This window comes from Antedon bifida, chromosome 7 (genome assembly GCF_963402885.1).
Source record: "Antedon bifida chromosome 7, ecAntBifi1.1, whole genome shotgun sequence".
NCBI classification, from domain to species: Eukaryota; Metazoa; Echinodermata; class Crinoidea; order Comatulida; family Antedonidae; genus Antedon; species Antedon bifida.
In genome coordinates this window covers 9,348,885-9,362,900 of record NC_136232.1, presented here as the reverse complement: position 1 = coordinate 9,362,900, position 14,016 = coordinate 9,348,885, and the positions used below count along the sequence as shown (strand labels likewise).

At 31.7% G+C, this 14,016-nt stretch overlaps 2 protein-coding genes across 4 annotated transcripts in view; one reads left to right on the top strand and one right to left on the bottom strand.

The window, feature by feature from the left end:
* The window catches only part of LOC144847954 (dynein axonemal intermediate chain 7 homolog), a 90,869-nt gene that overhangs the window by 55,394 nt on the left and 21,459 nt on the right, over nt 1-14,016 (bottom strand). The window contains exon 1 of one of the 2 annotated variants that reach the window (XM_078704575.1): nt 2,765-2,834. The exons of the other annotated variant lie outside the window; for it this stretch is intronic. Coding sequence (XP_078560701.1) covers nt 2,765-2,767 — 3 coding nt within the window. The 5' untranslated portion in view covers nt 2,768-2,834. Of the gene's footprint in view, nt 1-2,764; nt 2,835-14,016 lie in introns of those variants that run through there. 2 annotated transcript variants of the gene reach the window in all.
* Nucleotides 7,412-14,016, top strand: part of LOC144847970 (Y+L amino acid transporter 2-like) — a 63,513-nt gene continuing 56,908 nt past the window's right edge. For both annotated transcript variants that reach the window (XR_013613814.1, XM_078704601.1), the window contains exon 1: nt 7,412-8,043. Coding sequence is in view for 1 of the 2 variants with exons in the window: in XM_078704601.1 (XP_078560727.1) it covers nt 7,596-8,043 (448 nt within the window). In the remaining variant the exon portion in view is untranslated. The remainder of the gene's footprint in view (nt 8,044-14,016) is intronic.

The following is a 14,016-nucleotide window of genomic DNA, read 5'->3' as shown; positions in this document are numbered from 1 at the left end:
CATAGCAAAATGCTATGTAAAACTACCTTAAAATAGTAAAATAACAACACTCATTTAACTATGGTTCTTAAGCTCTGTCTACACCATCAAACTTCATGTGACCAAAAATGTGATGTGCACACGGACATGACGACATTATTATGTCATACCACTACCATATCTGGGTATATCACTACCATATTTGGGCACATCACATTTGTTTTGTCAAACTAGTTTGATAGTGTAGACAGAGCTTAACTTTAAATTCTAATTGTTGATCAGCAGTTAATCAAAATTGTTGATGAAAATGCTCCCTGAAATCAATTGTAAACTAAATGGATGGCATATTTGACTACGATATGTATACAGGAGTCTCCTATTAAAAGGATCAAAAACCTCATCTGTATGCACATGTAATGTTACCCAGACAGAGTCATGACAAGTAATTTGACAAGTCAACTGCTCCAAGAAAAGCCACACTGCACTACACAAAGACCAGTAATAGGATTATAGAAGAAGTAAAGGTTACATAAATAAATAGTGATCACATTCTCAGAGGTGTTCACTGCATTATGTCAAAAGTAGGAGTTTTGTCGGCAAAGGGGGAAAAAGTTTTACTGTACTACTGTACAATGACATGAAATCAATAAAACCCTTTTTTCCTCAAATCAAACAAAAAAATTGTTTTTTCCTAAAACATGGATTGGAATGAAAATCGGTCACAGATTATAGATTCAATGAATATTCACTACTACTACAATTACTTGACCACAAATAAAATAAAACTCAACATGGGTCAATTTCTTGACCTTAACGACCACACACTGATATAGTATTGTACTATACTATAATACTACAACTTTTATTACACAAGTGAACTAGGTCAAAACTAATATTCATTTTATTGCGTAAAAGTAAAAACCATACACTAACTAGTTAAACTTTTTTAATATTTTTAAAAATGTTATTCTAAGATCAATCAAATACAATTCAAACGAGAGTGATGCGACACTTTGTAATTGTAATTTTTTTGTTAGTTATTCATTTATCTGTTTTTGTATATCTCAGAGCAAACATAATTTCTATGTATATTTTATATGCAAATGACAATAAATGGAAGTAATTTTTCCACTGATGAATGAATGAATTACATTTTATATCTGGATATTACATAAGAATTTCGAATCTATCTGTAAAGGTATTTGTATACTGAATCTTTATAGCCAATGTTGCAGAATACATCGATCAAAATGTTAATGTGAACAGAATCACTTATTAACTTCGGTATGTTTCTTCGTTGTATATTCTCTGTTCAATTGAGCATATCATCCCATCTTTCCTGGGATGGAATAATTAGATATCGTCGTCATACTGCATCACAACTTGTCTTGGGTCTCTACAGTTATGAATTTGGGGTTGAATTGGATATTATATATGCAAAAAGTAGCGACTCGGTATTATTACTCATTAATTTGATGGCCGATGGCTGTTATGAAATTATTAATTATTATAAAAAGCTTAGATTAGAAAATAAATGATTGTATTAAGTTTTCAGTCATATACAAATCGGTATTATTCAACTATTAATAATAAAAATTGCTCTCATAATGAAAGCAGATATGCAACAAAAAGTTAAATACTTGAACCACTTGGAAGAAAGTTTGGTATGCAGATTAGCCCATTGGAGGATAAAAATATCTGTGTGATATGACCCCTGACCTGGTTCTGTAACCTAAACAGAGCAAGGCATTATTCACAATGCAAATCTGTTTTGAATTCATGGCTTTGAAGCAATTAGGAGGGACCTCTGAAATTCTTGACATTTTTACTTGCTGGCTCGTCTTTCTTGATTTAAATCGATCGTTTTATTGTTTCTCCATTCTTCCAGAACATACTCTAACTAACATAGTCTATAACATAATTGATCTTCAGTACTAATTATAGCAGCACAATAAAGTATAATAATAATTGGTTGGATATGAACTGTAACCGCATGGAATGACAATTAAATTGTTGTTGTGCTTTGCATGAACAATACAACTATTGTACTTTGTTTACTAGAATTCACTGAAAAAATGTTTAAAAGCAAAAAGGTATTTCAACTTTACAGGCAGTTTTTATATAGCCACAACATTTAATGGCTAAAGTATTTTTATGAAAGTATATGTAAAACACAGTGGATGCTCCGACTAGATTCATGTCATGTCACATGTGTCATTCTGAAATTATGCAAATTAATATGCCTAGCTAGGCCTATAACTATAGTATTAGTATGGATTACTTTGAATTATTGTGCAAATTCCAATATAGCATTTAACTATTAAAACTTTACTCCATCATATTGTCATGGACAACTTACCTACTACAACTATAGGCCTAGGCCTACAGTAGTACATTATTAGGCTAGGCCAGTCGAAACTCAAAAAATCCCAAGCCGAACCCCATTCTCACTGAACTGAAAAAATCGGGTCAGTCAACCCACTCCCTCTTCACATTCATCGCGCTCATCATCTTCTTTCCATCACAGGAGACTGCATGCAGCAGACAGCCCTTGCGTGCAGCAAAGGTAGGCATTATAATGATTATGTTTATTTACACGCTCCCTCTTCGTTGCCATTTTAATCGTCGTAAAACTAAACATCGACAATGAGACTACAGTATGCAACATTGTATTCATGTAAAGTAATGTATTATTTATTACACCTAGAATTACTGGGCCTATTCATTAGCCATAAAATATAAATTTTAGAACAATTTACAGTATTGAATTTTGACAGATACTCACCATGTTTGATCTCTTCCTTCTCCGATAGCAACACGGTAAACATTACTACGCATGCTCATGGTAAACGCTTCACTGGTTCCCGGCCGGCCGTATATTGACCCTTGGAATTTGTCGCTTAAATTCGTGGCGTTGTAATTTTTACGGAAATTTTTATCATAAAATACAATTCATTATGAATTTCTATAATATAACACTTCCTGAAAAAGTTCATGACGTATAGGATCAGCCACGGAATTCTGACGCACATTTATTATCCAGGTTTGACAGTTACAGAAAAATATCACGCCAATCACCGCCGTCCGTACGTACCACAAAGTGGGCGTGGTTTATATTTGGGATTGTCGCCCCGCCCCTAAAGCTTGGTTTTGATATTAATCGGATTTTTTAATAGTCTACGTAATGTTATTTTATTTAATTTTGTCCATTTTATGCTAATCCAATCCAAAATGTTAATCCAAATAGCATAGGCCTACATTTTTCCTTTTTTATTTAAGTGGACATTAAATTACGTCTGTAGGCGCGCCTATTGTCAATGTGTGGCCTGAGCAATATAGACTTTTTTAATTGGGCCTACGAAAATAATAATTAGGGATATGAGGAATAGCTATAATTAACAAACGATGTATACCAAATAACACTGCGATATACACCGGGGACCCTCCTATCCACCCATCACCATCCCATATGGACCAAGGGTGTAGTTGACTCATCTTTCTTTCAGCTGCTTTCGTTGAACACACCACACTTTTGCCATATCAATCCACTTTAATAAAGTATCTTCCGGTTTCCCCAATCACAGAAAATGAAAAACGTACTATTAATATGAAATAATTATTTTGATACCAATTTTATTGGGCCTATATTCATCAAAGGGTCATGAATCAGCCTCAGTGATGGATAGGACTTACTCCGAATAATTATATTAATTCAGTTTGTTTTTTAATCTATGATTTTGTTTGAGGATTGTGAAGAAATACCACATTTCATTTTAATTTTAGGCCTAAATACTTATCTATGAGGCATCTCAAATAGTGTAGTTTAAATGGCATCGCTTTACCCAGAGGCGCGCCGCAAAATTAACCCCACTACTTATGAATACTAGTTAGTTTCCTTTTAAAAATCAATTAATTTTATTTGTTTGTTTTGTTCTTTTCATTTTAATCTAAAATATTGTATACATTTTCTTAATTCCAAACGCCTTCCACCGTTTAAAAAAAAAAGTGTACAGTACCTCTAAATTATAATTAGAGGGCGCCCTACATATTTTTACATTCTACTTGTTATCTGAACATCTCTAAAACAAGAAATAAATTTGTGATCTAGCAAATGCCGGTGCCAATGAAGGCATTTTAGAAGTAGGCCTATTGTAAATGGAAATTATTGTATCAGAAAAATGGCGTTGGAGAAGAGTTTGGGTAGCCTACACGGTATCTTAATAATAAAAAAATATTATACCTTAATAACTATCACGTCGAACTGCCATAAATTAATCAGGATTACCAATATTATATTAGTGGCCCTAGGAAGGAAAAGACACAAAGTGGACGTGCGCGTACAAAAGTGGTATCATTTTCATCAGTATTTGAACGCGCGTGTCAAATCATGTGACGTCACTGACAAATATATGTCACTCTATCACCCTCGCCTTTAAAATACATATTATGTAACTTCTTCTACATCACGTTTGAAAGAAGATTCGTTGAAAATAGGCCAATGGTTTTTAGATGATACAAATTTCTATCTTATACATTTCTGTTTAAGACCAGGATTTCAATAATCCCACATTAAGCCAAGACATATCTGCTTCTGATTATGCAGATTATCTTAAATTATCTCCTTCTGATCAAGATTATCTTTAATAATCTCTTATCGATAATTAAGATTATCTTTAATGATCTTCTCCGGATTTTTCGGATTATCTGTGCATTAGTAATTATTGACAGTTGTTTCGTTATGTTTATAATTCTTGATGTCAAATCCATGTCATGTATATATAAATCCAACCAACATTTTATTGTTTTACACTAATTCGTATTGGCACTTTTACATCTTATCCTAATCCTGATTTCAGCCAATGTCGTGTTTTATTTCTCTCTATCGACCATTATTTTTGCAATATTAAAAATAAGCCAACTATGGTTTTTCTTAGTTTATGTTATAGCGCCCCCTATATAATAGGATCACAAACTTTTCGGTTACGAAAATATTATGCAATGCAATACAATGGTGTAAAGTACCGTAACAAATTTTGTACGATTATTATACGAAAATAATTCGTACATTTTCGTTTGGTGTATAAAACTATACATTAGACAGACATCTCTTTTGTGTGAAGTAGGCCTACATAAATAATCTTTCGGTAAATGAAGCTGATGTATTAGAAATACAATGTAATGAAGAAATGTTAAATATTATTTTAAATAGCAGCCACCTTGAGCATTCTACCTCATTTTCACGTGAGAAGGTCTTCTCTTCATACAGCTATGAGGCAATACTGTATTATTGAATGTGAGAAATGTATTTTTTAAGTTACGTTTCATTTAATATGATTTAATGTTGAGCTTTTGTTTGCCAGTTTTGGGTTCTTTTTATACTGTATGTTTATATTGACAGTAAGCTGTCCTCCTGAAAGAAGATAAACTTTTTTATTTATTTATTCATTTAGGTATAAGTAGTCGTGTGGCTAAAAACGTTGTATTACAAAAGTACTGTCAATTTCAATAAAAAAATACAATAAAAGCGAATAATAAAAAGGTACAAGAATATCTTGTTTATGATCCGTCTTGCGATTATCGTTTACACACTTTTATATTATTTTATATATATTATAGACGTGACCGACATAAATATTACGTCAAAATTCAGTTTAAAAATAGGTTTAGTATAGGTGATAATAATTATGACGTCATCTCAAGGGAGCCTCTGCAATCAGTGAGCAGATTGAATGATACAACGTGTCAACAATAGTGATACATGAAATACACCGGTCTTATTGTTATGGACATGGACAGGAAACACGCTCGGATATATTGCTGAGACGTTTGACAGTATTCTATTTCAAACGTCACTTTGAATTTGTTTTTTCTTAGGATGATCAAAGACATACAAAATCTAGTTTTGGACCTGAATTATAATAATCGTATTTTTTCGTTCAGTCACCAATCGATTGACCAACGTGCTTAATCAGATTATCAGTATAAACACAAAATATAACAAATTTATTTTATATACGTATAGGCTTACATTTAGTCTAGGTTCCGGAATTAGTAAAAAAAAAGGTAATATTTTGGCACAAATATGGCGTTTCATACTTGAGCTCACATTTTCAGTTTTCATAGAAAAAATTTATACGCCGACTGGTGGACTAACATAAAAAAGACAATAACTACAGACTTGGGGCAAGTCTAGTATAGTTCCAACGTCCTGGGTCGGTCGTTTAATATATTTTACATATTTAAAATTCTAAATGCCGGGCCCGCATGTAACATAACATTGATATTGTCTGCTACTCGTCACTCAGCCTCCGTTTCACGTATACTACTCAACGATCAGAAATATATCAGGTTCAGACAAGAGCCAGGGGGTCAGACAAACGGTTTATTGTCTTCAATCCCGTGGGTATATGACCAGGCATTTTTAACCAGTTCCCTAACTCTTTTGTCGAAACATTATACGAAAAGGGGTGAATAATCCTAGAAGGTAGGAATGCGTCGTCATGTTGAATGTTGGCCTAGGGTGTTGAGTGAAGACCAAGACGAATGGTAGACAAGTATGTGGGACGGGTAAAACGGTATGCGCAGAAAAAAAACAAAGTCGTCTTCGGCTGCGTGACAACAACGATCGGAAGGAAGTTGAGAAATATTATGCAATGATATAATTAATCAATTAAAGAAAACCTGGACAAACAGATAATATTATTTCACCAATTTTCTCGGGTTCTTAACTAATTGTATAGGTCTATTATTATACTTTAAACTATCTGTTGTTAGTTGTTATTTTGTATGTTACAGTATCTCTTTCTTCAGTTGCCAAAGTTCTAAGAAAAAAACTACAGGTGGCGCCATTTACGACTGCTGTAATAAATTTTGCTAATAGGTTTATTTATGCGATTATGTTTTTATAACAAAGCGTTGATATGTGATATCATATTGACAATTACCCATTGTATTCACATGCGAAGTGTGAACTTCTAATATGAAGTAACTAGACTAAACTGACATTAATTATGGTATACCATAACCTTGCGGTCATTGCCTCGCGTGTTACACGCATGTAACATTCGTGGGACATGTCATGCGCACGTTTAAATAATGTTACGTGTTTTGTACGCGCGTTAATTTTCTGTCTTTCAGTGGTGTCAACGAAAATTAATTCTCAAATTTGCTTTCGATTTAATGACGAGAACGATAAAGAAATTCTGAGAAACATTCTGTTAAAACTGCAAATATAACGTTATCACGGTCACGTTCTTTTTAAATAAAAAATAAATATTAGTAAATATTAATTCCTAAAATATATATCAATCAGCCAATTTTGAATTGATTGATTGATTCATATTATAGTTTGTATGGAATATTCTTGGGATTCTTTCTCGCCGGCCGACTTGTGTTATTCCTCCGCGTCACGAATGACGAATCATAAGCGAGAAAAAAAAGTGAGCACAAAACAGTAATTCATCCTTATAGTGAATTTAACAAAGTAAGCCAGCATTCTAGTTTCAGTCAGAACGGAGAGAGCGTTGTGGTAGAAAGCGGTGTATGTGGTGGATATATCGGGTTTATAGGTTATTATTACTAAGCGTTCTCTGTTATACAATTTAATTTTCGTTATCATGGCGTATGAAGAGGAACGGTCGCCGGGCTCTGTCCGTTTACAAAGAAAGATTACATTACTAAATGGTATCACGATTATTGTTGGCGGAATCATCGGATCTGGAATTTTTATCTCACCAAAAGCTGTGTTCATGCATAGTGGGTCTATAGGATTAACATTATTAGTATGGACAATAGCTGGCCTGGGGTCGCTCGTGGGCGCGCTTTGCTACGCGGAACTGGGCACGACTATTATGAAGTCTGGCGGTGATTACGCGTACATTAAAGAGGCATGGGGACCTATGCTAGCGTTTTTGTTTCTTTGGGTGAATGTGCTCGTTCTACAGCCTTCTTTATTGGCCATATTAGCTCTGACTTTTGCCGATTATATTGTGTATCCGTTTTATCCTGATCCGACGTGTCACCCTCCACAGGCGAGTCTCTTCCTCACAGCGATATCGTGTTTAGGTATGTATACTGCAAACTTTTATAATATAGTCTACCTTATATAATACTATCTAAATAATACGTTTTTAGGCTTATAATATAAAGTAACTAAGCAATACAATGATGGTTTTACAAAAATGTTATCTTCGTAAAAACTAATCTATATCATTGTGTGTGTTATCGTATTAATAAATAGGCCACCTTGTCATTATTATTAATCAGCGCACATCAGATTCAGCAACAATTTATAATCTTAATATTTTGTATAGTTTTATATTATGTTTATTTATCATTTAAGTATTGCGTCCTGTATCTAACAATTACTCGATCAAGTAATTAATACTCAATTAGGAGATAAAAGAGTGTCAAACAGTGTTGTGAAAATACCGTATTAAGATTAAAACATACAGATACAGATACAGATCTTTTATTGTCATACAAACCAATATAGTACAGTATGAAATTTGTCTTCTTGTTGCGAAAAAGAATACACTCAATTAGTAGAAAAAAATTGACAACACTTGCAAAATTCCAAAAACTTTCCAACAATGAAAATTCTAATTATCTTATCTAGGTTTGTTTTTATTAAATAGGCCTACACTGACTGCTGAAGGTAGAAGGAATTCCTAAATCGAGTTGTTTTAATACGCATCATTCTTAATCTACCAGACTTGAGATAATCAAAAGTTTTTATCTTCACAATTTTATACAAATATGGATAATATAATAGTATGAACATATTAAGGTTACATTCAAGGGGGGAAAAAGCAATATTTTTTGGAATAAAATTCTGCAGGATTTACTAGAATGTTATAATTTGTAATGGTTTATTTAAAAAGTAACATTTAACATGTGTTTATGTTAAGTAAATTTTAAGTAAATGTATACAATTCCTATACCGTTGTATTTCACTGTTCAGAAATACAGATCATTGTTGTTTGCTATTACTCATTTTATTACTTGTTAAAATGTCTTTATTGCTGGGGCGTCGATACTATTCATTACAAAGCATTGGACACATTTCACAGTGATAATATTGTAACATATATAATTAAGGAAAACATAAAAATGTAGAGAAAACAGCATTGTTTTGTATATACGTACAGAGGGACAATGTATATTTAAGAAAAATAATATAATATTCAAGCTCTAGTACCAAAATAATTATTAAATAACTGAAACAAAGAGATAAGAGAGTAAGTATTAATATCAGAATTATAATTTCAATTTGATATTGATTTTGCTAATGTAGATTCAAAACATTATATTTGTCAATAATTTTTGAATTGTATAGACACGCTTCTTCATATCAGAACCAAAACATCAAAACAATACTTCATGCTCGTTAGTAACATTAATTCTTTTTTAAATACTATTCATGCCAAATTGTATTTGTTATACAATACATAAACAAAAGGAAAACTTCCAAACATCTCATAAATTCTCCTTATGGTGTGAATATTAAAGATATTTTATTTGGAAATGTTTGAGAAAAGATCATTAATTGTAAGTATGGAGGAAACATATGTTGTAAGCTAAATGTGGTAACTAAAATTGGTAAATAAGAGAAAGATTGAAAGAAAATGGAAATTCAAAGATTATTTTAATTAATTTTTACGTAAATCAAGGTCTTTTTGCTTTTGCGTAAGTCAAAATAGTTAGGAGGTGCTTAGTGAAATCCGAAGCTTTTTAAAAATATCAAACAAGTTCTTTGTAACTTATGAAATAACTTCTTCATTTAATATTTAGGAAAAAGGGAAATTAGATATGCTTAGGTTATTTTAAAACTGACTTCTCATTGACTGACGCTGATTATTGTTGCTATTAAGTAATTTTCATAAATCTACCCCTTAGAGGAGAGTTTCTAGTAATTTTTTGTTACATTTTATGATATTAATCTAATGTAAATTACTGAAATATTAATAGTAATTGCTTAGGTAAAGCTTTTTTAAGATAGTATATTTATATCGTATGCAACTACTTTTCAAGTTTTATTAAATTACTATTTAACAACATAATTAGGTTTCTAGTTTCCTTGGTAATTTTCAGTTCGATGAATAATAATACGTCCAATTTTACTCATTATGTCATAGTTTTCTGTAATTGACTGCCAAAATGTAATGTAAAACTTTAATAGTCTTGTAATTAAGTTAATTAACATTGTGTTTTACACCTTTCCTTAATAAATAATAACCTGCTCTTCCGGTAACACGTACGAACCTCATAAAAAATGGAACAATGTATCGTATCCGACTATTTGTCAGTGAGTGTAAATCAAATATTGAAAAGTAAACGGTTGATAGGACCATAAAATGTGACTGTCAAATACCCCAGTATGTTTTACTTTTAGAACAATAAAAAGAGCTTAGGATCATACAAGTTATTTATCAATATTTATAAGAACTTGCGTGACATTGTCTCAAGTATGTATTAAATCAAATCTCTAAACTACCTACTGATTCAAAGTACTTTAGCTCATCACGTCGGCCTGGCTATCCTACTGAATTCGGCTGTGTTTACACCGGTGTACATCTCGTATACTCATGTCTAGCCCAGGCCTAAGTTGAAAATGATTTATTTACCAGTAATGGTAAAGAAATAAGAATCAATTCAATTGGTAATTCATAATTCATTTTAGGTCTATTAAATATTAGGAAAATTAGTCGATGTTGTTGTTTATTTGCCACACTAAAATACAATGTGTTTTATCAACTTGCTAAACTTTTGCTAAAACATGGAGGGAAGAAGTAACAAGAGGTTACTAATCTGGTATCATAACTTTCCATTTGCACAATATAACAACGAGTTCAAACAATTAACTTAATAATTTTCTTTCGAGACGAGACGAAGTTAGGCCTACACACTTCAGTGTCGTCTGACAAAATATAACATAACAATTATTGCTAGGCCTACTGTCAGTTTTGCCTTTAGGCCTACCTGCATTAAAAAAAAACACAATTTAGAAATGTGCACGTAAAATGAATTACGTTTTATACAATCTGTCATAAACAGGAAGCATAAAAGTAAACAATTTCAAAAAGTAGAAATGGAAATGAGTTTATAATTAGATTGGAGCTGGACATAAATCAATAGAGGTACGCGGGCCTGGACGCCAAATTCAAGTAGGCCTACTGTATTTTGCTCATGGATAAATCTTATTTTGAAACCTCTTATTAAGCTCTGTCTACACTAGCAAACTTTATGTGAAAAAAATGTGCTATGCTCATATGGACAGGATGATTTCAAATCGCTACCATATTTGGGAATATCAGTATCATATTTAGGAACATCACACTTTTTTGTCAACTAGGCTTAGATTGATACGGTAGTGTAGCCAAAGTCTAATCAGCATCTCAGAGGCAGCTTTTGTAAAAGAGTCGACACAAAAGGGGGTGAGGCGCAGTTGCAAAATACAGTTTTTGTAAAAGAAAGTTACTTTTACTAATTTCACTGCTGTTTATTTTATCTATTCCAATTTTGCCTCATTAAATAACAAAAATGTGAATATGGTACTAATTTTGACTAATCAAACACATCTCCAATGTGAATTGATTTTTTTTACAGGGGCCTAAAAATACATAATTACTTAACTTAATGTTTGCAAGACCTACTAAAACCAAGTTTGGTCGTAAATCTTATATCTAAAATCACTCTCTTCTGTGGTCACATTATGTAATTTATTGCGAATCAACCGTCATCTGGTTGAAATTAAACTTGTTTTTTTCTTTCAATTTTCCATATTATTATATCTTAAATAATGCATTCTTGTATCTTTTATGTTATGAAATATTATTATATTAATATTATAAACTATTATTAATTTTAATTATTTCAATGATTTATGCATCGTTGAAATAAAAACTTTAAAGAACTTACGTCCAGTTAATTTTTAACAAAATTAATATAGTTTAGTCAATTAAACCACATGAGTATTTCTTGTATTGGATATGCTCGTTAGTAACATTATTTATTTCTCATATACCATTTTTTTCAAAATTAATTTTATTGTTTAGGCCTATATAATACATAAACAAAGGGGAAAACCTCAATTTCTGGTATTTGGATATATATTTTTTGTTGAAAGAAAGTAGCAAGCAAAAAAAAAATTAAAGAAAATCTATAGATAGATAGACATTTTGAACTATGTAAGTTTTGCACAATCGCTACCGTATAATAACTTAATTGAATAGTCACCGATGGAATGGAGCGTAGGCCTACATCAATATGAAGAATGTAAAAGCTATTTTAATAAACAAATCAGGACCCATCAAAATACAACATCATATCTAGGTCATGTGGGAAACATTAATAAATACATATAATGTTGTGAACCTGAAACATATGATTTCCTAATGGTTATGTGAAGCATTTGCTAGACGAAAATAGGCCAAGGACTTTGGTAAATGTGTTCAACTTAAAAAATAATAAGGCTGAACGGTCGGATAATTTACCTCGTTTATTGAAATGTAATAGTTTATTAAGTTGTGGCTTTGTCTTGTTACACGAATCGGTTCCGATGGTAGTTGAGGTGTTCTTTAAAAACGTAGGCTCAATGTTTGGTAAATTGGAACATATAGATATTTAGTAAACTGTCTCATCGCATCGGATCTCTTTGTTTTAAAGCAATAAACAACGGCGAAAATCCAGTGTTGTTTCTCCAGTTCACTATAATATCTCTATGATTGGATCAACAAGCAATACTGTAACGTTTGATGAAAGCCACTAAATATAATCAATCTAGGCCTATTATAATGTTCTTTTACCTTATAAGGGCGATACACAACTTTTTAAATTAAATTTTTGGTTTAAACATTCTCAATTATTTACATATATAAGTTGAAATTCAACAAATAAAATTAACTTATAAATGATATATTCCTACATTTAAGTAAAATATTACGGAAACCATTTCTCTAAAATTAGATTAAAATCTGAATTGAAAATATATAAAATGGTTACTATAAAAGCTTGCAGATGACGTCATTCTTCAGAAGTAAGTGATATTTTCAATATTACCAATTAGGAAAATGGTTCAGAAAATGTATTCATAATTTATGAATACATAAATGCAATTATAAATGACGATTAAAGAATAGTTTAATAACATAATCGGCGGCGTTACTGAAGTATCAACTTGACTTTTTGAAGAAAAACAAATCAAAATGTAACCTACTAACTTTACACAACAGGCGCCGACATCAGCCATGCTGTATTGTTTACCTATAACGAACGAGTGTTTTACCATTGTCATCACAAACAGGAAAAATGGTATCTATTTATAGAAACACAGGTATATTATTTTGATGAAAGAAGCTATAAATCCTTTTTTTAGGATAGAATTTGGAATTGGGTTTTCCTGAATCTAAGTCAACTGTTTCTCCTTTGTTTTTAGTCGCGTGGACGCGACTCTATAGTTCACTATGTCGGTCGGTCTGTCGGTCTGTCTGTCGGTCTGTCTGTCGGTCCGGTATCACTATGCGTTTTAGCACGCGACTTATGGCTGTTGGCCTTGTTTCCTGATGTTTTACCATTCAACTGTTATTGTATCGACCTCTTTTATAATAATATGCATGATGTATGGATACGAAATAGAAACAAACAACTGCTACAACATAATAATCGCTGGTGATGTTATACTTATAATCGGAATATTCTAAATACATTTCTTCTCTTCTATCAAATTAGATATTTATTTTATGTATTTAATTGTATTTAAATTATGGGTTTTCTTCATTTTCCCACTTTGATGAGCTTGACAGTACGCTGAACCCGTAATGTGGATTTTGTTAAACTTTATTTAGTGTTTGTTTTGTTTAGGTCTTTGTTATGTACTTATTTTTTTACGATTATGAATGTCATTTAATAGCCTTATATTTTAAAAATAAGTTTACTACATTTTAATATAATAATGTAAATGCGAAACATAAATCATCAGATACAGATAATTAAACCATATTAACCAATTCATGACATTCATTGAATCGGGAAAAACTG